Below are 25,383 nucleotides of genomic sequence, written 5' to 3' on the forward strand. Positions count from 1 at the left end.
GTTTTTTTTAATTTTGTGTTTGAATGAGCAAAGTATGCAAGTTCTCCCTAATAAATATGGACTTACAGTACAATAAATGTCTTGAAAATTACAATTAAATGGCTTCTTATATTCAGTTGTAAAACTGCATCAAATATTTAAAAAATGATTCTCAGAAAGGCTTTTAAAGCTTCCACCTCCAAAAAAAAGTTTTTTCCACAAATAAAAAAATGTATTACATTGCAATGAGTGATGTGTAATAATAAAAAAATGTCAACAATAAATAAGATTGTTGTTTTTCATTTGACCTTGCCACGTGTCTTGAGCTGAGAAAGCACATTGTCTACCTGCAACAGAGCAGAATAAGGAACTGAAGCAGTAATGACAATATTCTATTTCAGTGTAATAGTGAATAAATGTGTTTAAAAATCATTTGTAGCTAAACAACAAACTTACAAGCAAACTCATAACAAAGAGATCATTTCTAAATATAATTCAAATTTTCAGTGGTTGACTCACTATATATTTTAATTTTGATTAACCACAACAAAATGTGAAAACATTATATGACTCACTGTGATGAACCAGTAAGACTGTGACCCATAGCGAAGCTGTGACTTGATGGTCATAGCACTGGCTGGAGCCAGAACATGGAGGTGGAGGTGGGGAACAGAAGAGAAAGGAGGCACATGGAAACCCATCCTGCCGAAATTCAACATTAGTTTGAGATTACAGGGTCAATTCACAGGCAAGGAAAACCTATTACCTGCATTACAATAAATAATCAAAGGTCTGATAATACATTATGAAAAGCAAAATAACAAAAAAAATATCCATTCTTTTAAAGGTGATCCTCTGTAATTTGCTTAAAATTGCATGAGTCTCAAGTGTGGTGATCATATCTCACGAGAGCTTTACCTAACGTCATTAATAACACTGACTTTGTTCTTCTCCAGTACACTCCTCCCCATTTTTTCCATCCGCTCCACTGTCAAAAAACAAGTCACATCAACATGGCAGTCAGACCCAACCTCTTCAGAAACAATGAATGGCACTGTGGTGCTATTATCACACCAACAATACTGTAATTACTGACAAGTATGAAGCACACACAAACAAAAAAAAAGTTACTCAGAATCTTGTGGTCAACAAAACAATTCGTAGTGTGAACATAAAAAATGTAGGAGTTAATTTAATCGTCCAGACAAGTTTCAAATGACAATAAAGAAAGTGAATTCACTGTTTAAGTTCAGGACTGGATCACCTAAAGGGATGTCATCCCTTTGGAGAGATTTACAGTTGTTAATGTGAGTCCTGGGAACAACGAGGTAGTGATGGGTGGCACCCGGCTTCACGTCACGAAAACAAACAAGCACGTCATCCTGTACTGAGACACAGGAACAATCAACAACTTACAGATGAACCTCTTCAATGAATAGACAGGAGTCTGTACTTACGCTCAGCAGGATTTCCCTGTCAGTCCTGTTGTTCGCTATGTGGCAGAAAGGACACTCTTCGGTGCTTGAAGCCTCCTGAGTCCCCATTAGTGATCTTAAAGTTGTGCCTTTGATAGTTTACACTGCAGGCTAAACACTGTGAAGTTGTGACTGGACATGACATCACCGAGGCAGACAACAGGCGGAGTCAGAGCAAAATGAGCCGGCCACTGCTGCGTTCATGGGAACCACGTAAATTTCTAATTTAAAGCACTAACAGGATATGTACATGCACACATTTTAAAAGGTTCATGACAGAATGTTGAATTATTCCTTTAAACTTTCACTTATGACACAATTACCCAGTGTCAAGTTATATTATCTGATTTTAGTCTTAGTGCTATTGCATTTGCAACTAGGCAAAGTGGGCTACAGCATTTCAGATGGCCTGAAGCCCATACTTTCACTATATGGCTGTTCCTTTATGATAATATGGTTATGGTAATTACATTTCGTTGGTACTACAGTATAGCCCCTACCAATGCAGTACTACTTTTAAAAATGCAGTATATCTCAACAACATCATATGGCATTTATGTCAAGGGAATCAATCTGTTGTCCTCTTATACTAATCATTTCATACACTCATACAGACCAATGTCTAGAACATACTGTAGACAAAAATGTTTGTAAGTGCATAGTTTACAAATAAATACATTGATACTGTTTAAATATATAAATTAATATATATTTAAATATAACTATACATACAGTATTTAGCTCTGTTGTTACTTTTCTACAGTGATATCTAATAAATATAAATTTCCTTTCAAAATGAATGACTCTATCTGCTTAACTGTCTCATTTATCGACTCCACTTGCAGATAATGTTTTGTAATTCCTTGTTTTCCAACCGGCTTATGAGCTTATGTTAATACAGTAATGTCCAAGTGTTCTTTTAAAGGCACCCTTCCCCTGGGGTAGATTCCCCTTTGAGACTCCTTTGAGGTGTTTTTTGCCCAGCAATCCAAAAAGTCCAGTTTGGGAGCTGCTGGCTCACATCTACTGCTGCCACATACAGCTTCCAAAACAGTTCTGGTCTGGCGAATCATTATCCTTCAGGCGCTCTCGTAGACCTTTTTCCTGCAGAGAAATACATTATTTTAAATACAGGATAGAAAGAGCAGGGATCGACAAGCTCAAAGGAGAATTGATGTCATTGTATCTGTTGCTGGATCTATTTACATCCCATGTTCAGACATTTGTCACACGGTTTTAGTCACAGAAACATGAAAACAAAAGAACTAATACAGAAAGAGTAAATTTCTACATAAAAAAACTCAGCCTCTGCCTAGCCCATATACCAATGGCTTTTATGTTCTATTCATAAGAAAACTGAGAGAAAAATCAGTGAAACCAGGAGTAAGCAGACTAGTAGAGGGAAATTCTCACCCTCCTCACTCACAGTAACAAAACTCTTAGTCTCTGGCATGAACTTATACTTCATGTATTCTGAGATTCGGCTAGAAGGTGCGAGCACATGGAGGTGGAGGTGATTTACTGAAATGTAGGGAGGTTGGTGGAACCCCAGCCTGTGGAGAAAAACACATCAGTGCTGTAATCAGCACTCTGACAATTAGGTCAACGTGCAGCTTTAGAAATTCCAGCAGAGGAATTAAACACTACAGCAACTAAACACAACTTTTTGGACAAAGATGGTGTGTACTCCCACTTCTCACACCAATTTAAGACAACAAAATCAGTTTACATGATTTTTTTAGCTTAAAGATGCATCATATTTTCAAAAATGACACCTCGTCCTTTATTTTAATCAAACGTTTAACATTTTATGAAATAGCCCTGCCTCCACCTACCTTATGTCCTTCATGTCAGTGATCCCTTGGTCACGTAGTACAGCCTTCCCCATTTCAGCCATCCTTTTCACTGTTAGACACATTACATTTATTTCTCAGTAAAGGCCACACTAGAAAATAAAATCTACGCACATATGGGCATATAGGCAGCATGAGGTAGCCTCACTATAACTGACCAAGGTCGATGTGTCCCTTGTGCAGTGAGAGGCAGCTCTGTATGTGCTCTCTGGGTACAACCAGGTAGTGGTGAGGAGCAGCAGGATCAATGTCTCTGAAACACACCAGCTCATTATTCTGATGGGAGGAAAACATCAGAAGACAAATTCAAAACACACACACCTAGGCCAGTGGGTGCAGCATTGTTGTAACTCATGTACTGATCCCGTAACACTGACGTTAGAGTTAGGCAGCACCTTGTCAGCTTTAGTGGTTTTATTTCAACACATAAATTGAAACACATTTGCCTGAAAGAAGAAAGCAGCACAATCATCCTCACTCAATCAGTATTCATACATCATCAGATATGTGTTTTTTAATTTACAGTGGCTATGAAAGTGACGTTTCAGCGCAGGTAAACCAGTTTGACAACCTGACAGGTAAAGACCGGAGTCAAGAGGATGTTAATATTTTAATGACACAGAGATCACGTTTACTTTGATGTCTCACTGATCATTGATGAACAAAGGTTAGTAAAAGACATTAAAAACAATCTGTCAACGAGCAGATTAGTTTCACACAATGATTTACCACAGTAACTTGACACATAGTTCAAGTGATGTCTTTCTGCAACAGAAATCTCATGAACACTCACTAAAATCTACCCCAGGTCTCTACAAATAGACCATTTTTGTGCACCAGAATTTTACCTTTTTAAGAACATCCGCTTCTTCGTCCTGATCCTTGGCTATCAAACAGAAAATACAATCTTCAACAATGTCATCACCTAGGTGTGCCTTGTTTGTCGCCATATTTTCTACTTGTTTCCTCTTTGATGCCGGTGTACTTCTTCCTGTGCTGTTTAATGGCGGTTTGCAGACCAGCTAGAGGGCGTTACTGCCACCCACTGAACTGGAATATGTACATTCATTGAGTTCTGTTTTAAATCTTATCCCTCATTTCTATTTCTTTAACAAATCTAATAACATTTTTCTTAACTTCTTCATAATCATAGTTTCTTAATATCTATAGATGAGCTATTCATTTTAAACTTAGTTATAGATGCAACATTTTTTATCTTTGTTCCTTATAAGCTTCACATCTTAATAGAATATATTCTAGTTTCATCTTGACCACAGTTTTCAGAGTCCTGTGGGATGTTTGTCCACTCCACATAATAAATTGTTTAAACTAATACTTTAATCTTAATCTATACTTCTAGTAGTGCATAATGGTTACTTTAAGGTTTAGCAGCTGCATCAGCTTCCTCATTGCCACCAATGCCTACATGTGACAGGATCCATAGAAATTCAACCTTGATTCCTTTCTTTTCCATTTTCCATAAAACAGCTTGTATTTTATATAATATGTCTTGATTTGATTTGGATTTCTCAAACCGGTGTAGGGACCAGGATTTCTTCCTCTTTGGTTAAATGGTGAATGAATCTCACTTAAAAGGAAAGAAAGTAAAACGGGAAATGAAAGTTGTACATTAACAACAGAACCCATGTATCATATGTATATTTCAACATTTATTTCAGTTTAAATGTGGTTGCAATAACACAATAAATAGATCCTTACTGATACTACAGAACACAGCAGTTTTAAACTCACAAGAAATAATACTTAGGGAACATTCACAGTTACAACACTGAACAGCTGAAGACGTCAAAGCTCATTTTCACATGAAGCGATAATTAGTGAATAGAATGGCAGGTATCATAACAGCCGTGTCAGATTTTTGCAGTATCGCATATTCATGCACTACAAGTCTGTGTCAGACTTCGTTTCTTTTCCATATTAGATTTGAAATTTTTACTTAGTGGCATATCAAAGTGCAAAAACAAGTGATCTCTTTTCCACCCATTTTTACAAAAAGGCTGACCTGCGGCTGGACAGGCAGCTTCCCTTCTGTAGTGGTGATTCAACAACATTCAGCAACAATCTTACACTGAAGAAATGCTTAATTACACAGGGCCACTACACAGCATGGCAGTCCTGTCGATTAACTCCATAGTGCAAGTGACATCATGTTAACTTTTATAGAAATATTTACCACATTTCTATACAAGTACAACCATTGAGAAAAAGAAATGTAAAAAAAAAAAAAAAAAAAGTAAAAATAAAAAGTGAATTATTTTCTTAAAAAAACAAAAAACAAAACAAACATGAAACATAACATATTTGGTCACTGCAACAGTTTTCTGGCTTTGCCATTTGTTTTGGATTTTATGGGAATGAAATCATTACATGAAAATGTACTCACACTTTTTCATTTGGTTCATTTCAAACTCAAAAGGGTCTAGACAGCTGTCAGAGGCATTCTAACAGTAACACTGTAAACAGTTACTTTATTTCCTGTATTCAAAGTTAATTTAATGGTGCAGGATCACAAATCCTCCCTGGCAATTTCTATTTTCCTTCAAGTTTCAACATTGTGTTGTAAAACAAAAAAACATTTATTTATGCACAAAAAGTCTACAAACTTAGGTGAAAATGCATTATATCTTTTTGGGTTATTTCTCAACAGTAACACCAGCAGCTTTTTTCTTCCCTCTCTTCCCATAAGCTTATGGTGGTTAGGCAGTCTGCATGCTGGAAAAGCCATTGTTGCATGTCTAAGGCAGCCATTGAACTGAGAGCACAAACATTTTCTCACACCTCCACCCTTAATGGAAGGGTGAACCAGGCATAAACTGGTCACGCTACCTGCAGGTCACACCCATGTCAAAACAGGTGTCAGAAGACTGACATTTCCATTCTGTTTTCAGACAACATAAAAAATTCACAGGCTGTTTTGTGTCTTCTCTCACAGAACGTTTAAGTGTCAGTGTGGGGCAGCTAGGTTTGCTTCCAAGTGGTGCATATTACACTTAGGGGGGGGTGGCGTGAGAGGAGAGTAAATGCAGATGTACAGTAACTGGAGCTGAAGGGGCTACTCAAAGGTCCAGACCTCCAGACTGTGTATGTTGAAGTCCTGCTGGGCAGAGAGTGGCTGGTTGTTGAAGGTGGCACATTTGGTGGTGGTGCCTCGGTACAGCTCAGCATCCAGCCACAGACCCAGCTGACCACTGCAGAGGAAAGAAGGAACTGATAAGGAAAGGTATCCAAGAGTGTCGATTATTAAATTAACTTCAAATAATCCCTAGCACTAAATAAGTGAGTGATTTCTAACTGATCTGGGAGATCTACTAACCCTCCTCCTCCCATTTGCAGACAATCAGTACTGCCTTTAACAAAGTAGGAATTCTCCCCCGTCCAGCGGTACACCTGAGAACAAACAGCAGCCATTAACAATTTATAGAAATCACTGTATTTGGGACTGAAACTCAGCTAACTAGACAAACCTTGATTTCAGGGCAGAAGCTATAGAGGAATGTCTCCCCTGTGCCATAGAAGTGGTCGCTCATTCTGAACGGATGAGTCGAGAATGCCCCAAATATCTGTAGAAAAGGTCAGGATTCATTTTAGAATGGGGGGGAAAAAAAACAACAAAAAAAAAACAAAACAAAAACAAAAAAAACTAGTTGGCTAGTCAGTAAAAGCCTATTTTTTATTATTTGTGGAGCTTACATAATCCTGACAGCTCGAGCTGTTACTACAGTGTATTTCTGATACCATCACAATGTGTATCCAGAGTCAGGAGAATAACAGAATAAGCTAATAATCCAAACCTGTAAACCATTTGCACAAGAGAGGCATATATAACACATTACCTTATTTTGAAAAGGAGATAAAATTAAAATGAATTCCCCCTGTAATATACTACTTAAATTTCACTATGATTTGAAGACAGGTTCTCTCATTACGCCTTACTATTACCCTTAATTGTGCTCTGTAAAAATTCATTCTGGTTTCCAGTTCTGTTTCTCGTTTCCTGTTTCATAGGGTCATTCTGGGCAAGTGTGTGTGAAACCTTTCAGATTTTTAACAAAAGACTTTTCAGTGTTACGTCTTTCAATGTGACATTAGGAATTAAAAGTGGAAGAATCTGTCCCTATGCACTGAGCCATTAAATGCCATCTACTGATGATCAGTGCCCATTAGTTATTATCAGCCTGTGTGGGCCCCAGTCATTTACACAGTACGTCTACCTGGTTGTCCATGTCTTTGACGACCAGGAGCACAGGACTGTCGATATCTGTCAGGTTTCTGTACAAAGTCTTTAGACTGGTCCCATGTTTCACAGTGCTGTACGCCAGTCTCCATGGGTAGCCCTGCACACGGGCTGGCAGGCGGCAGGCAAGCTGGAGAAAAACAAACAGGTCATGAGATTATGAAACAACACACCATCCTCAATGTGAAAGGTGAGATACTGAAAAACATAAAGCACGTTTGATAATTACCTTCTCAATGTGTGTGTCCTGCAGAACATTACTGTCATCACTCAGTATGGGCAGCGTATCCACAGACAGGTCTCCATCATAGCTGCCAAAACTCTGCCTACGCTTAGCCTCATTAATGGTGATGATCTGGGAAGTCAATTCAAAAGAGAAAATCAATCACACAAAGACCACACAGTCTATACAAACCAGGCACCAGTCAGAAACAAAGCTAATTTGCTTGGCTGTACTCAGATGAGCGGCACTTTCAGACAAACTGGCCATTTCCACTGAGCTCACCTCCCAGCTGCAAGACGCAGGATCACTGAAAAAGTTATCGATCATGTCCAGCTCATCTTTCTCCACCACAACAAAGCCTTGCTCTCGAGCCTCTTTCCCATACACATCAGGAGACCACTGGACAAAAAATGCATACAGATGGTCCACCCTGGAAAAAACACATAGTATTTAGAGGGGGATAAAACCGTATTGCAGGCTCACAGATTTGACCACCATGTTCATTAACAGCTTAGAGTGGGGACTGTTTGTTTTAAATGCTTGAATTAAATTTATTTATGAGGTAGTCATTGTCTCACCTTTCCTGTGGCACAGCGAACCAGTACTCTAGCTGCTTTCCACAGCCCCCAAACAAATGGGCAGGACTAGAGGTCAACCCAGTGGCAAAGGACTTCCTCATCGGCTTCCCCACTTTGAAGCACAGGAACATGGGTGGTTTTTTACTCTTCTCCTCTGATGACAGAAGCATGTCTACACAGAACAGGAAATGAAGATGGAGAAGAAAATTTGGTTAGTTTAATGCTACACTTGATTTACCCTAGGGAGCACTTATCCATATTTCTTTCCTGCTGAGGCCAGTTTTGTGATTCTGCCACTAGGAGGCACCAAAGTATGAAATTTCAAATTCTACACAAAAAAAAAAAAGCAACATTGTGACATAAGCATTAGAACATGAAAGAACATAAGATACTTAATGACAAGAAAGAAAATACATAAATAAACAAGAAACACTCAAATTTTTTTAATATACCACAAAAAAATATAAATGTGTTAATCTTGTCATGGATTTAATGTATAGTTTTATAGTTCCTACCTTCTATTGGAGCCTGCATCCTCTCCAGCAGCCATGACTTGACTTCTGCTTCATAGTTTTTCTTCCGTATCTCCTCCTCGCTGAGTTCAACCTCTGGGCTGTGTTCAATAGGACTAGATTTCCCACAAACCCCTGAAGCCTCCTTCAGGTTCAACTTCATGTTTTGGTCCACTAGTGTGTTGATCATCTTATCATCTGCACCATTACGCAGCTCTTCGGTCCCTTTAGGTTTGGAGTCTTTGGTTTCAGTTACCTCTCGGTTTGCAGGTGTATCATGCGGTTCACTCTGTTTTTCAGTCTCTGACGAGGACTGTATCGACTCGCCATCCTCGATGGAGCTGTTCTGAGCTACACCTTCATCTTCTTCATCGTCCAGTTTCCCTTTAGTTTGACACAGCCCTGACTTGTCTTGCGAGTCTCCCAGGGCTGAACAGCTTAGTCCTAGGAGTCCCTGTTTATCCGTGCTGTCAGTGCCGGGTGTTTCCTCCACTTTATCGGTGCTCCCATTGAAAGTAGGCTCCAACTCTGTGAATCCTTCGTCTGATGGGGACTTCTCCGTCTGCTCGCCCTGTGTAGTCACTGGAATCAAAACAATTAAAAAAAAAAAAAAAAAAAAAGAAGCATGGTTTAAGCTCATCGCTTTATGTTCCAGTTATTATTGTTGCAGTAATCCAAAACACATCAGAAAACAATTAAACATGCACATAACGGTTTCCTGGGGTCTGGGTTCCGATTAGTTGGTTTGTTCTGATTAACAACACACAAAACCATAAATATCATCCAGAAGCTGTTGTTTCAGCTGGTAACACAAATTCAAATATTTCAATTACAAGACATGAGCCAGAATAACCACCACAGGGGTCGGACTAGTGGGGAAGTTGAGCACAAATGTCAGTGTTACCAGTTTCAGAGAGGGTGGATACAAAGTCGTCCAAAACAATTGGTCTCTTTGGATCCAGAGCTTCATAGCGACTAAAGGGGTTCAGGTCCTGCTCTGACGGCAGCTGCTCCCACTCGCCAGGCCTGTACACAGGACACAGATCCTGGGGTAGGTCTCTGGGGCGTCACAGGGCACCGCACATACCACACCACAAAAGAGGATGAAAATGACAGGGGTTGGAAAAAACAAAAAAGAAAAGGTCCAACAGAAATTAAAAATGACCAGAATGATACAAAACTTAAAAAAAAATTATAATAAATAACGTAACGTAAAACTGCAAATGAATCAAAAATAAAAAAGCTTAACAAAAAACTACTAAAACTTTTTCATAAAAGGAAAAAGTAAGGGAACTGGTATAAAGGCAAATGTAGAAAATTCAAAAGATCAAATGGACTTGGTACAAATGTTCAACTTTTGACAAGAGAAAGAAAAATAGGAACTGGAAGGAGGAACATAAAAGGAGAAACAAGAGCTGAGGACTGGAAAAACGGTTACACAGGAGAGAAATGAGGAAAGTGAAATGTTGGGAACTCTTACGACGGAAGGGCGTCTTTGAGCTTCATGCGTGACACATCATCATACAGCGCCACGGACACCACCTCCTCCATGGGGCAGATGAGGCCATACTCCTCACAGCCATTCTCGATCACCAGCGGGTCGGACTTATGGGGGTCAAACATGATGTTGTTGGGGGTCACAATCAACACGCCCCCCACCACTCCCTGCAAGAGGAAATAAATGGAGAGGCAGCAGTCCTGAGAGGAGCGATACCAATGATTCCTGTTCAAGAACAACAAGTTTGTTTCTACTTGTAAATGGCAAAAAAGAAAAAAGAACAAAAAAAAACATTTGTTACCGATCGATTTTACGAATCCAAAGGAAAAGTGTTTAAGCTTTGGTTTGAATGGTGTTTGTAAGGTGTCTTACCATGCCATCAGTGAAATATTTGCAGCTCATCTTAATGAATTTAACTGTTGACGGGCTCTCGTCCTCTGTGTTTGGGGAGAGCTCACGCTGAATGGGCTTTGCTGATCTGCAGTCTGAAACACCATCCTGAAGGAATTTGAAAGGGAAGATTTAGGGACTTGAAATTTCTACTCGTCTTTTGTATAACTTGCTTACAGGAGTGGGTTCAGAGACCTTAGAGCCCCAAGACATTTGCTACCTGCTCTTAAAAACAACAGCTTTGTCTTTTGACTGCCAAATACCAGTAAATAAAATGACCTTCCAATGCATACTGGCAAAATATTGAGTCTTATCTGTTGATGTCCAAAACATTAAAAAGTGCTAACTCAACCAAGCTTTTCATTTCTAATCCAACATGAATCAATGCATGTGTGCATGTATGAATAAGAAGAACACATTTTGTAGCATCAGCCACAGTTTACTTATAAAAAATAACTTCTGGGTGATTTGTGATCTGTGTCTTGAGCAGTAGGCCACCACAACAACTTTTCCCTTTATAGCTACTGTAAACTGCTGTATGTGCCATGTAGGGATACAACAACTCTTACGTGTGCTGCTGTCTCAGATAAACCATTTGTGAAGGTCGGATCAGAGGAACCTGGAGATTTTAAGTCTTTTTCTGATTGGCTCACATCAGGGACAAACAGCTTCTGTAAGATGATGGACAGGCACAGGTCAGCCAATCAGAGGAATAACATAAGGACTGGAGCAGCACATTGTCACTGTGTTCTCACCTGACCAGGGTAGACGCTGCGGGAGAAGAGCCGGTTCAGCTGAACCAGCTTGTTTGGGGTGATGTTGAACTTAAGTGCAATGCTGTTGAGGGAATCATTAGGCCCAACCTGTAGCAAGACATCGACTGCACTGTTTAACGTGTCTCTAAAGATGCTCAAATGCACACAGGTTAAAATATTCTGCATCCTTTCCCTTATTTGAAGGTGTCATCATTGTGTTACTCACAATGAATTCCACTGTCCCTGGTGGCCTCCTCTTGTCCCTCTTTTCTTGATTGTTGCTTTTACAGCCATCATCTGTGCAAAACAGAGAGAGAGAGATTTTGCAAAACTAGGGACAAGAGAAAACTGACACCATGTTCCTTGTATACGCCTTTGCAGTTGCTGCAATTTCACGTGGTTTATCGGTAAATACGGGTGCGGCATATCACTCAAGTGTGCACAACATCACGTCTGGTGATAATAAAAATCCTAGGGGAATCACTGACAATAACCTCACAGGGGAAAACGTACAACTATTCTCATAAGAGATGAATAAACGCTTCATTCTGTGCATCTCATACTTTCTGTGCTAAGATATCTAATAAGCCACTAAAACAAAATAAACATTGAAAATAAAAACACCATCCAATCGGGAAAAAAATACCCAAAAACAGAAAGGACCGTCTAAATATTCTCTAGTTAACTACATTTTGATTCAGTACCAGTGCTTGTTTGTCCCATATAATTATACAGGCTTTAAAACTCTGTACCACACACTGAAGCAGTTATCGAAAATACACACACTTATAATCAGATCCTTGTATTAGAGACGATCCGCAGTCAGCATTTTCTTCTTGCCAAGAACACAGCAGCTATTAGCACACCACTCCCTGCTGCCTCCTCCATGGAAACAGGGCATGACTAAGCATCAGACAGCCAGACTCCAGCTGTATCTGCTCTTTACTGTACTGAGCGTCAAAGACAAGGCAAAGCACGTTTAACCTGGAGTTAGGTTTTATCTGGCTACTCTAATGCAGAACGTTTAATTTGGAATGATGAGCTTCAGGTAACAATGACACGGCCTTATTAAAAACACAGTTTACACAGCGGGCTGACCCACTGCACACATGACATGAGGCCATTATCACTGTCATGTCATGATTTATAAGAAACAACAACACACAGAAGCATGTTGTGATTATTATTAAAATATAGTGACGCCAACATTTATCAATCACAACAAACCTCTTGTAAAAACCTCTTAATGTACACACAGGTTTTCCTCAGTGTAGTGATATAATTTAACTGATATAAAAATATCCCAAAAATACCCACAAAAAAGAAAAACCTTTTTTTACTTTGGAAGCTACAATACATACATTTTTTTCCTAATATTTCTTTAGTTGAAGTATTCTTCAAAACATATCTTCATGTGGAGAGATGTTGTCAAAGGCTTATGTGGCCCAGAGACACTGAACAGTCTGGCAGCAGTGCAGCGATTGTCCCTTCTGACCAATCAGACAAAGCCAAAGTCAGGGGTGGAAACTGTCAATCAATACGTGAATGGTTCAGGTTTACAGTTCCTCTTTTTCCAAGGCTTCAGGCTAGTATTAGCTGCTGGACTGTATGTCTACGGCTAAACTACAGGTTAGTAAACTCCTGCATTCACAGAGAGGTGAAGCATTATGGATAATGAAGTGAGAGCAGTGTGCAAAGCTTTGAGGTCTCATACTAGCTTAATTTAGAGAACTTGCATATTGCTGCTTTAAGAATTATATATCTATATTTTACCAAGATGCAAGAATCTTAACTAGGACTTTCAATCATTTCTATCATGACTTAACATAAGCACCAACTCATAGTAGTGATAAACTTTATTATATTTAGTGTCATCATCAATTGTATACCAGTAAGGAGCAAAGGTTATGCAATTTCCTGTTTAAAAATGTTGAGGCTGGTTCCCAACACATATTAGTCAGCACATACTCATTTCTAGTAACACAGCAGCCATATTGACAGTAATGCCACAACTGTAAATTTCATATTTCTTATGGTCTGGAAATGGGAATGTAAAGAGTGGGTGGGACTATTTGATTTAGCCCAGTCTAGTATCAGATTTCTGCTTTGAATGAAGCCATCACACCAAGGTGAACTGCATTTGCTGTAATATGACTGGAATGTATGGAAGTCAGTGATTAGTACAGCAGTGTCATAGGTGCATTGGTGTATCCTACACATCCTACGCATATTACGCATTAAGGCAACACTGATGACAAAATGCTAATTACCAGCTAAAATAGTATTGGGTTGAGCCATGTTGCCCCTCTGCAGCACAGGTACAGCAAAATGTCAGTGGTGCAAGCTGCAAACTCTTTGGATACATTGGAAATCTTTGCTGTGAGTTTTTAAATGCATGACTTACCCAAACCTGCAGGGGACTTTGCCGTTACTCGTTGTTGGTCTGTTTTCTTGTTGGGATTGTTGTCATTTGGGTTGTCTGGACAGGAGATGATTGTCTGGTTCTGTTCATTCACATTCTTGTCCGACTGGCTCTGCTTGAGCTGTCTCCGCCTCTTCAGCCTGATGGGATGCCAGAGGAGAAGTTTTTGTTAACATCTACTCATCATGTAGGATAAAGAAAGTGGAGGGTGGTTATCTGGGCACTTTTGTTCAAACTTAACACCATGAAAACTCCTTCAAGGTCAACACAAATATGCACATGTGCACATACACATATTGATGACAAGTTTTTTAACTCTGAGCACATGACTGTTTATTGTCATAACTTAAGTGCAACAGTTATGACCACAGACTGTGTGTCCAGGTGCTACTACTGTGCTCAAAGTTATCACACTGAGCTTTAACCTTTTCCTCTTTCTATTCTGCAGCGTCATCTCTATTTTTTTTCTCGCTGTCCTTTCCCCCGTTTAATCATTTATGTATAAGTGAATGATGTAATGGCATCTCCTGACTCTGTTGGGGTTCACTAATGGGGAACACTGCAGTGCAGTGCATCGGAACCACAGGCTAGCGTTGAAAGAATAAGCACAAAGATAAGGCATGCCCTATGAGAGCCAGTGAAACCGAAAGTGTGGATATTAGTATGTTAAAAGAAAATAAGACCAAATTGATTTAGCAAATGCTTTGAGTGATATGGATAGAGTTGTTCTGCACAGCCCTGGGCAAAGGCAGAATAAAAGAAAAATGAAAAGAGAAGTAACATTAGTGTTGAAGTGCCTTAATGGAGAGGCAAGAGTGGGTCGATAAGGTTGCAGACAGACAGAGCTCAGCCCTCCTCCACAGCCTCAGGTCACTGTCCCACTTCAACCGATAGAGCACACATCTGGTAGTGAACTCAGGAATCTGCAGACAGACCATCTGTTTCACTCTGGGGCATTTCTCAGAGCTCCCAATCACTCTCCCCATTTCTTATGTTCAAAGTTGTTTTCTTGAAAATAGATCTTCTCCTAAGTAGCAGTATTCTAGCAGATGCTAAAAGCTTTTCTTTCAGGATATTTCTGTAATGTAGCCACACATCCCTCCCTACTTTCTTGTGGCACGATGGCATCCACAAAGCATGCCGCTACCACCACCAGCCCTCACGGTGGGAATTGTGGATTTCCACTGATGTGCAGTGTTATGTTACACCAAAAATACTGTTACTAGTTTGATGGCCAAATAGTGCAATTTTGGTCTCATTAGACCATGGAAACTTTTTCTGTTTTATTTATAGTCTCCCACATATCTTCTTGCAAACACTAGCTACAATGTTGTGGGAGTTCTCAAAAGCCACAAAGCTGCGACTGGTGAAATCACCAAAGCAACAGTTCCTTTATGCGAAAGGACTGTATATCTCAGCCTGTAGCTCCTTCACCGTTGCCATGAGTCTCTCAATCTTCATAAAGTGTGTGTGCAGTTTGCTCTAGACAAGTGTACAGCAGTGCATACAGTTTCCAACTTTCAATGTACTCACTTTTCTTTTGTATTTACTGCACATGCAGTAACCTTGCTGCAGACTTGTTAGGAATCTTTCTTTGGCGGATTAATACTTTAATAATTAATTTTTTTAAATTTTTTTATTGGCACTACATGTGTGTGCCTCACAATGACCTTTGCTCTAGTTGTTAGGGAGCAAAGCAGCATATGGTTCAAGAAGCAAGAGAGCTACATGTTATAACAGTAGCTGCGCTGGGAGATAAGGTTTATTTTCCTTCCTGACATGTTTACTCTCTGCCCATAAATGTCCAACGGTGCTATATTTACAGTAGAACATTACTGCATGAGTCTGGTGTATTGCGGACTGTTTACAGTTTTTACAGGGATCCACCATCCCAAATCCAACATATCCATCCTATTATTGTCTAATGTACTGCTTACCTAATAATTAGAGGTCACCTAAACTACAATTCTGTGACCAACTCTTTTCTCTCTATAATGTAATATTTCAGTATAATAAGACAAACTGCAGTAACATGAGACATAATAAGAAAGAATAAAGGCCTTTAGGCCACATGGCATTACATCATATCATCCATCAAGTCCATATTCAACATCGATGCTATTAGCAGCAAAATCAATGTGCAACTACTGCTTATCCATTAATCAACTTATTTATCCAGTTTTGGGTACATGTGACTGTTCTGTTGGGTTTTAGTTTTCACATTAGCAATTGTGTATCCATTTTTAGGGCGAAAGCATTCACCCATATGCTTGTGTATGCGGAAGAGGCCAGCCAAGCAGAACAAGAACTTTATACTGTGGGTTGATGCTTTTTAGCCACACTAAAGCCACATTTCACAGTAGTACACTGCTTAGTCACATTGATCCGCTTTCATTATTCACTCAGCTCTCTGAAATGAACACCTGCCAGCAGGCAATCACGCAGCTCTATGACACACCTAATCTGTGCGGACGCCAGGAAGCAGGGGCTGCTCTTTGTTCATAACCTGCCAGTTCATAGTCAGCCTTATGCACTGTAGCTGTGACAAGCCTCATTACACAAATTTCCTGAGATCATCTTTCACCGTGCTGCCAAAATCCAATTTTAATGTCAGCATCATCCCAGTAGGTCAACAGTGTTCAAAACATCTTGACACATTACTTGGATTATAAGAGAAAGAGGATGAAAAACACAAACAGTTGACTTAAGAGGGCGCATCCAGGATTCAAACAGGTGTAAATAAATAAGTTAATACACCTGGAGAGCACAATGCATGGGGCAAATGAGCAAGCAGTGCAATGGAGGGCCACTGTGTCACTTCTAATGCACTTTGGAAAGCCCAAGCTGTTATTATTCATAGCTCTGCAACAATAATTTAGATCAAAGGTTAGCTGCATTTGTATTAATTTTTAAAAAACCTATAGCAAGGCTAATGTGTAGCTAAAAAAACAAAAAGATCTTTTTCTTAATTATTTCTCACCCTTACCTGGCAAAATATCCCGGCTTCCTGTCTCTCTTTTCCATCAGGCCAGGGTCCTAAAGCTGCATGTAATCAAGTGCATCCATACAAACATCCACCCTTTCACACACCAACACACCCAGTCAGTGTTGGCCAAGCAGGCAGACGATCTCCTCTCACACTGTGCTCTTCTTTCTGGCCCTGCAGAGGAAAGAAGTGAGGGATTAGCAGGCTCACTGGGTGCCCTCCTCACTCAGCACCACTCACCACACTACAAAAAGCCCAATAACCGACGGTGAAGCCTCATCGGTCTTAAGTGGAGGACGATGAAAGCATCCTATAATAACCATGTCAGGGCACTCAGCTGGCTGACCAACAGGATGGAAAATGCATCACTTTGCCACCAGTTAATGCTGCTACTGCAATCCAGTGTTTTAGCCAGTTGGTGTAAACACGCAGACTTAAGAAAAACAAACAAAACAAATAAAACAAACAATTAACATGCAGAGTAGCTGTATATCAGACATCAGCTAACCGCAGCTCATCCACGTGTAGCCTGTTATGTAACATTAGCCTAAATTGCTTACCGCGGAAGAAAAGGTTACATTTGAAGCCAAATCACAGCACATAACAGCATCGTTCAGGCTGATGAAGCTTGCTCAGTGGGAATTTCTCTATGAACCGGAACAATGATTAGCTTTCTGACTCGCTACGAGTCGCTGCAGCAACAACAAAATACAGATAATTCAGTTGTGGCTAATGTTAAATCCGCTTGTGCTAATTACCGTCGAGTCTAGGCAAACACAAAGACGATGAAAAGGATCCTGTGTCCCACCTGACTTCACAGCTGGTGCTAACGGTGCTAACTAGCCACTTTGTTTACAGACAATAGCAAACCCGTAACACAGAAACTGTACTGTGTTCGGTCACTAGCATGGTCTCTTAAAATAAGATATTCCTGTGCATTTAATCTCACCTAACGAGGTGGATGCCAAACACCGAAGCGCAACGATGCGTCTAAATGCTAACTCTGGCATAAAATAGGTAGCTAAATTACCCACATACCTTCCGTGCATCCTCAAGCGGCTAACGTTAACATCAAAATGAAACCTCCCTTCACGACGCCCTCTGGTGTCATGTGCACAATAAAAACACAGACGAGCTGTAAGCCTTTAACGTTAGCTAAGATTAGCTAGCAAGGCTTTTGATTTGATCATTAGGTCGAAATGCAACGAGATGGAATTAACAATAACAATGAATAAAAATATAAAAAAGAAATCACATATTGATATATTTTAATTTAAAGCTTTATTATCACAAACCATGTATAACCTTCCCTGGTGGTCTAGTGGTTAGGATTCGGCGCTCTCACCGCCGCGGCCCGGGTTCGATTCCCGGTCAGGGAACTACTTTTTCGCCACAACACCAGTTTACATTTCCTATTTAACGCTACTTCAACAACATTGAAGTTAAATATTAATATGCCACTGTGAGCGTACTACTCATATCATTGACCCTCCTACCCCCAAGCATACTTGTCAACCCTGCCGTTTTTCCCGGGATTCTCCTGTATTTTACCTTTCTATCCCGCTTTCTCATTTTCCCGTTTTGGTCAGATGCTCTTGCTGGTATTGTTGTTTTTCCTTTTGGGCTGTGTGGATGTACTGGAAGGGAAGTGGGGATTAGTCACCGAATTACTCTAGAGTGGACGGTCCTATTAGCCTGACCAGCCCAGTGACTGTCAGCCAGACTGGTTGAGACCATTGACGGTGTATAATCAAACCTGTCAACCCTCCTGTATTTCACCTTTCTGTCATCCAGTTTAAATATTTTCCCGTATTTCTCCCGTATTTTTAATCTTTCTATAAAAGAAATCCCACTGGGTGTAATTGATATGTTTGCTACATTGACCTCCGGTAAAGCAGGTGGTAATTTACAGAACATTAGCTGCAGCATATAATATAAATCCCAATGTTGACAGGTATGCCCCCAAGTAAACCCATGTGACCATCTCCTGAACTATTTATTAAATATTCCACTAGGCGGCGACATATCACAACAAATACTACAAGCAACAGAGGTCAGAGGCTATTTTGTATTAGGTCTACAGCAATTTATACGAGCTTTTCATTTTTCTTTACAAGTTAACATTAACAACAGTTATTGTTGGATCAGAACAATGTCCTTTTCAGTATTTCTCACTGAGATTTTATGTTTCAGGGTGAGACAGTTAATGCTATTTACCTTTTTTTTTTTTAGATCATTTCTTCAGTCTGTACAGACAACTTCACATCAGTACTCAGTTGTGCTCACATGTTTGTAGCTTTAAGCTGCAATGTGACACAGAAACTGTTTTCTACCATTCCTTCCTACAAAGCCTGGGCCTATTTGGACGGAACCTGTTTGAGATAGCGAGCAATGAATCAGAGATAATGTGTGTTTGTGGAACTTGGGTCCCAGAGAGCCCTCCAAGGTGGGGAAAGACAGAGACCCCGGCAGCAGGCCATCTGATTGGACAACGCTGGAGTTAACCAGTTCCTGGCTGGCTATGTATCTTGGCAGATATTTTGACAGGCGCTATCATTGTGAGAGAGGAGATAAGTTGTTTTAGGGATCGCCATGGCGCCGGTGTGTCCCTCCTCCGGCCTGTTCAGACTCTCATCAACCCCTCTACACTCCCCTCCTCTCCCTGCCCTGTTTGTAGCAAAGGATTGTGGGTGGACTGTTTGGTTGAGAGCAGGGTTTGTGTTGGCAGGGACCCTGAGGCTCTGGGTATCATCGTCCCCTTTCAAAACCACGAAAACCTCCATGTGACTCAGAAATAGGACAGCTTGAAACATCACTCTCCATCTTTTTTTCTCCAAATGCTACCTTCGAGTTGCTTTCTCCCTTCGTGTTCCTTTTTATTCCTATTCCATATTCTTAAAAAAATGCTAACAGTCTTTCTATTTCCTTCTAGGACCTACAAAGATGCTATTGAAAAGATACGAGGGATAGAAATGATAGAAATCATACCAAAACAGAAAGAGCAGCACAGTTTCACAGAATTTTAAATGCTAAAAAAAATCCAAAGATGAGCTCTAGTAAGCATTTGATTCTTTAGTGACTAATCTTTTCAAGATGTACCTCACAGACATGGTTGTAATTATAGTCTAAGTCCATTAAATATATAGTGTCCCTGCTCTACATGACATATAAGATCAGTGCAGTCTGCCGGTAGTTTAATTTTAGCCTGTGATATTAGAACTGTTAGGGCCCACAGGCACTTGGTAGCATCATAGTATCTGGTTTTTGTGTTGAATATAGTTTGAGTTCAAAGTTAAACAAAGAGGAAAGGAATTTAAAAAAGACGGAGCACATTCAGGATATTTGTTCCTGTATGTACCAACTGTAGTACCATATTTACAACATGGTTAAAAATAAATCTTAAGATCTTCACTTGCTTTTTTTTTTTATCACAGTTCAGTTATGTCGGATTTCGACAATCAGAATGTCAATAGCAGCAAGTGTTCAGTGGCTTGTTTTGCTAAGTCAGTGCAAATAAAGATGATATCTTACTTATAGCTTTAGAAATTGTCTCAGTCACAAAGGTCTGACCCAGCACAGGCCTTGGAGAGATTTAAAGTCGTTTTGCTCCGACGTCATACACTTCTAGCTTAGACTACAACCGCTGATAACTTCAAGTACACCGTGGCAGCAAGAAGCCGCAAAACCTAAACACTGAAAAAGGATATGTCACACAAATTATAATTGATAGGGAGTATGGTGCTCGTAATTCATTATAATGAGCTAAACCTGTAAAGGAAATATATTTTAGAAAAATCTTCCACTGGATGGTGTTTTTATCTGTGTTTATTAAAAGACATAAGAATGCAGCTGGATTGCTGTGCAATACACCAATTGGAACATGAAATATTTGAGAGAAAGTTATTGTTAAATTTAAGACTGCGACTGCAGGATTGATAGCCCCACTTACAGGGGCATATGGTTAACACATCTAAAATGACATTTGTTTAAAATACTCTTTAATAACAATATAAATTAGACATTTACCAAATAGCAAGATAATATGCATCCAACTACAAAACATGTTAATAATGTCGGACTGCATAATTAAATGTATTCATCGGTGAGATTTATGGGTGTAGGTAGGTGGATTTTCTTATGTTTTGTTAGCCAGATAAAACAGGGAGCTGCTAAGTTAACCTGCAGCTGGTGATTGCTTCATATTCAGTGTGTAGACATTAGAATAGCATCAGTTGCATCATCTCTCTTGTCAAGACATCGAATAAGAAAATTTCCCAAAATGTCAAACCGTTCCTGTAATAGAGCAACCTGAAATTAGTACACCAAAACCTTGAAGTTATTTTAGGAGGTTTTTGCTTAAAACATAGAAAACAACTGGTAACAGATTTACAAACAGATAGTGGGACCACTTCAGTGTCAGAGTGGTTTGTGGTTAGCTGTAAAAACAAGAATTTTACATTGTTTTTATTAAACTCACACATCCATGGATGATTACTGAATGGGTCTACCCAGGGGCCCAGGGGGCCCTAGAGGAGAACAGTGAAGGGACTTATTTGGAAAGTCTACTAACAAGAACAAAATCCACACTTGCTGACTAAAAATTGTAGCAAAACAACCTCAAATGCTGCAAGGTGATGACCAAAATCTGAAAATCATAGTAAATATAGTTGCAAAATTATAGATGAGATGCAAATGAGTCTCAATGGGCACTAAACAGCTAAATACACAGTAAAGAATCACAAGAAGACACAAACTGGTGACAGATCAAATGTAGGAGATATAGGGGCTCAATATTTCCTCAGCTTAATGGACACATCACAAGCTATGATAGTTCAGATGTGATGGAGACACGCACCACTCCCTTGGTGGTCTAGGAGAGCCCAGGCTGGCTGAGAGACCACCTTCTTGGTTACCATGGGGTTAATGACCCCCTACACACACACTCTCTCTCTCTCTCCACATACATGCATACCGGCCACTTGCGGTCAGTTAACAAAGACAGAGAGGGGAATGAAAGTGATGGAGACATGACTTGAAACAGCTCCATACTGTATACCATCCAGTGCCACTACACCCACTGTCAATCTGCCAAGTCAGCTGAGGCACTGCAGCCATGATCTTTGACCCAGGAACTGAACAGCAGGGGAAAGGTTATCAATGTCAGTTCATTTCTTAAAGCTGAATGTCCAGACAGTGGAGGAGCCACACCTTGAGGAAGGAGCAGACAGTGTAGGAAACCTGACAGAGAGATGGACATGTCACCCTCTCGAACACGCACAAACCCTCTCATCATTGTTTTTGATCACATGACCATGGCAGGGGAGCAAACAGTGCATGGTTGTTTACCCTGCTTATCAGTGGTGTTGTAACAAGTAGAGGAGCATGCAGGTCGAGCTCAATGCGCACACATGCGTGCACCAATCCTAAGAAACTTCACCTTGGACAAATGCAAAAAAAATCTTAAAATTGTATAGACATCTAGAGCCCAAACAATTTTCTAAACTTGATCACCTTATGTGACATTTTTCGGCCCATGCTAACAGAGGTCTTATATTCTAACGCTTACTGAATCCCTGATAATGAGCACAGATCATGGGCTATTAGCTAACATTTCTAATATTTCTCCCTGTGTGCTCCTTAACGCTCGTCTGATCTCATCTGCCATAAAAAGAGGCTTTACAGTAATGACCACTTGTCAGAAGAAAAAGCCCTGTTTCTGCTCAGCTCATAGGCAAACTATGAGTTGGCCAATAAATAACAGCCATAAATTTCTATATGAATTATGACTCTGTCCAGCCGTTTATGGTTGTGTGATAAATCAACTTTTCATGTATTCTAAAGCTACTATTCCTTTGAGCATCGTCGCAAAGAAGGGCTATGTTAATGGTAACATAAGTGTGTGTTTACTGTGTCTGAGTACCTACATGTGTATTTCTATTTGATGTATATGTGTGTGTGTGTGTGTGTTCTTGTGTGTGTGTGTGTGTGTGTGTGTGTGTGTGTGTGTGTGTGTGTGTGTGTGTGTGTGTGTGTGTGTGTGTGTGTGTGTGTGTGTGCCTGTGTGCGTTCATATGTACACTCCCACTCTCACACTCAGACTCTGGTTAGTCCAAGCCAGCGCCACATCAGTCCATCATCGCAGATATGGCTTGTGGTTAGATAGCAGGTCTGGCTGCACACAAGACATTTTGTCCACTCTGTCATGTTTACTTATGATGATAAGCTTTGATGGATTCCCCACAAGCTATAGACGCCATGCCGCGCGCACACCATCTAATTCACACATGCTCGCTTGTGCACACACTAACACACATTCGCAGAACCAGAGAAGCAAAAAACATTAGAAAAAGTAGATAAACCTGCGTAAAAACTACATTTGACAAAGTACAGTTAAGGCATTTATACAAATTCCAAATGTTAACAAGGAAAGAAAATACATATGGTATTTTCGTGACCCAGAAAGGCCATGCACATGTACGAACGGACAACGCTAACTCCCCATAAGGATAAACTTTAAGTTGTTCACTGTTCTCTTCATCGTGGGAAGGAAAGTACTTTTTCAGAAACTTATAAAAACATGGTTTAAATGATTTGACAGGAAGGTGATTTAATGTGTTTAGACACAGATTCTTTAGGTAATTTAAACTTAGAAAAAAAGGTTTAACAAAAGTCCAAGAAAAAGATTTTAAATGCTCACATTTGTTGCTTTAGTTGAAATACTTGAAATACTGAATTAGCTAAACTTGATGTTGCACTCTGATCTGTTGGTCGGCCTGTACAATGTTTTCATTGGGTCGGTTTACTTTAAGCTGGCATTTGGCCAGACCACATATCATCCCATTACAACTGTTCTGGACCAATTAAAAAGACTAATGAGTCCCTGTGCTTATCATGTCACCCAGAGGGCAGAGAGGGGGGCAGTGAAACAGGCGGCACGGCAGACAACCAGGAGAGAGATGATCCGCTGTTGGTTGGAATGTGATCACATGAAGTCACATCCTTGATGATTTGTTAATCAAAAGCAATTTTTTTAAAAAAATGAATTTGTTCTTATCACTCATTTATCATTTTTGTGTTGGCATCACCTGTCACCTGAGCACTGATGTGGCCAAAGTTGTTGCAGCCCAGTAAAATTTAACCAGTTTTCATAAAAATGTCCTGCCCGTATTTTTCTGTGCAGCCACTGATAATGCAATATTTTACAAAGAATTAAAATCTAAACCCACAGGGTGTTCACAGTCCATGCTGTAAAGCTGCTGCCTCACTCTCATCCATGGAGGTGCCTTTTCTCCTTCTTTTCCCATGCGTCACATCATGCCAACAGTAATAAAGCACCATAAGTTAAGCTTTCACTTTCCCCTTGCACACCTCCTCAGATACACTTGCAATGTCTTTCTTATTTTATGGTTATGTAAACTCAAGGACACCATGGCCACTGGTGAAATTTAGGGAGTGTGTGTCTGACAACCAGAGTGAGATAAAATGACAGCGAGAGGCGGAGGAGAAAAAATAAGCAACTCCAGGAACAACGGTCTCCTTTTTTCGCCGATTCCTATTTTACATCTCACCCCTCCTCTCGCTCTGTCAAGGCCACTCTTTTCTTCCTCCTACTTGCTCGATCGAGGAAAGGTCAGAGTGAGAGAGAGACGGCAACAGACACACACAAATCCAGGGGTGACCGCCCACAACCGTTACAAATCTTCTCCACCTTATTGAGAACAACACACTGATAAGTGTGTCTCCACTCCCCATCCGACAGATCCATCTCCGAAAACTACAGTATGTGTGTAAATGGCAGAATGATGGCTCAGTGCACTCCCACTACTGTAAAGGAGTGGAGCCCAAATTAAACGGCTGAAAAAGAGCTGAGTTTTGGTGGATGATAATCCACAGGGTTTAGATATGAGTTGTTTGTGTGAGTGTGTGTTTGCACATTTTGGGAGTGCTGCACCTGCAACTAATGATGTGAAACTTGCCAACTTCATTTGTTGCAACCTTCCACTCTGCTCTCACTCCCCACACATCAAACTTGCACCTGTTGACCTGTACCAGCACAAAAACACACACAGTCACACACTCTCTCTCACACACACACACACCTTTCACCAGTTTTCTGGCATGACAACAGCCATTCCACCACTTGAGGCTAAGTGCCTCCTTAACCCAGTCTCAGACAATTAATTCCCTGATTTTTTTTCCCATTTAATTCATGTTTCATGGACTAATACCAACCCTGACATCATAACTGCACTGCAGCTGCAGTGTCTTTAGTGGAGCTACGTGGGCTGATGAGTGTCACAGATGCTAAACTCTATGTCTTCATCCTAAATGACAGCTTCCTTCCTCACAAATTATCTGATTTACATTTTTTATCAAGTTGAGAGGATGTTTGGGGAATTGATTTCTTAAGGTTGAAAACATGTAACTTAAGAGGCACAAAATGACTCTGTGTGTCAC

General features: G+C 40.2%; 2 protein-coding genes and 1 non-coding gene across 10 annotated transcripts; 1 reads left to right on the forward strand and 2 right to left on the reverse strand.

The window, feature by feature from the left end:
• Positions 1–24: 24 nt before the first annotated feature.
• On the reverse strand, positions 25–4,281 carry LOC113137624 (histidine triad nucleotide-binding protein 3-like). 5 transcript variants are annotated; one of them, XM_026319418.1, is made up of 8 exons: positions 4,156–4,280; positions 3,466–3,560; positions 3,290–3,359; positions 1,437–2,558; positions 1,244–1,328; positions 898–967; positions 555–681; positions 25–326 (listed from the first exon to the last, which is right to left on the reverse strand). In XM_026319418.1, exons 4-8 carry the CDS (start codon positions 1,521–1,523, stop codon positions 279–281), a joined length of 417 nt encoding a protein of 138 aa, XP_026175203.1. In that variant the 5' UTR covers positions 1,524–2,558; positions 3,290–3,359; positions 3,466–3,560; positions 4,156–4,280; the 3' UTR covers positions 25–278. The 5 variants fall into 5 exon arrangements, with proteins under 5 accessions (XP_026175203.1, XP_026175202.1, XP_026175200.1 ...); XM_026319417.1 differs by having other exon boundaries at positions 1,244–1,361; XM_026319415.1 differs by lacking the exons at positions 25–326; positions 555–681; positions 898–967; positions 1,244–1,328 and adding an exon at positions 2,881–3,007 and having other exon boundaries at positions 2,440–2,558; positions 3,466–3,583; positions 4,156–4,281.
• Positions 4,282–5,725: 1,444 nt separating this feature from the next.
• ncoa7b (nuclear receptor coactivator 7b) lies at positions 5,726–18,012 on the reverse strand. Of its 4 annotated transcripts, none has more exons than XM_026318898.1 (17): positions 17,965–18,012; positions 16,927–17,100; positions 13,923–14,080; positions 11,745–11,815; positions 11,519–11,626; positions 11,333–11,434; positions 10,746–10,871; positions 10,356–10,540; positions 9,780–9,901; positions 8,879–9,457; positions 8,364–8,535; positions 8,068–8,215; positions 7,792–7,917; positions 7,540–7,692; positions 6,793–6,888; positions 6,642–6,715; positions 5,726–6,516 (listed from the first exon to the last, which is right to left on the reverse strand). In XM_026318898.1, exons 2-17 carry the CDS (start codon positions 16,962–16,964, stop codon positions 6,381–6,383), a joined length of 2,394 nt encoding a protein of 797 aa, XP_026174683.1. In that variant the 5' UTR covers positions 16,965–17,100; positions 17,965–18,012; the 3' UTR covers positions 5,726–6,380. The 4 variants fall into 4 exon arrangements, with proteins under 4 accessions (XP_026174683.1, XP_026174679.1, XP_026174681.1 ...); XM_026318894.1 differs by having other exon boundaries at positions 9,780–9,934; XM_026318896.1 differs by lacking the exon at positions 17,965–18,012 and adding an exon at positions 17,876–17,960 and having other exon boundaries at positions 9,780–9,934.
• Positions 18,013–18,233: 221 nt separating this feature from the next.
• trnae-cuc (transfer RNA glutamic acid (anticodon CUC)) lies at positions 18,234–18,305 on the forward strand. The gene has a single exon. It is a non-coding gene; the product is annotated as a tRNA-Glu (tRNA).
• Positions 18,306–25,383: the final 7,078 nt, after the last annotated feature.

Source organism: Mastacembelus armatus, chromosome 24 (genome assembly GCF_900324485.2).
Source record: "Mastacembelus armatus chromosome 24, fMasArm1.2, whole genome shotgun sequence".
Classification (NCBI taxonomy): domain Eukaryota; kingdom Metazoa; phylum Chordata; class Actinopteri; order Synbranchiformes; family Mastacembelidae; genus Mastacembelus; species Mastacembelus armatus.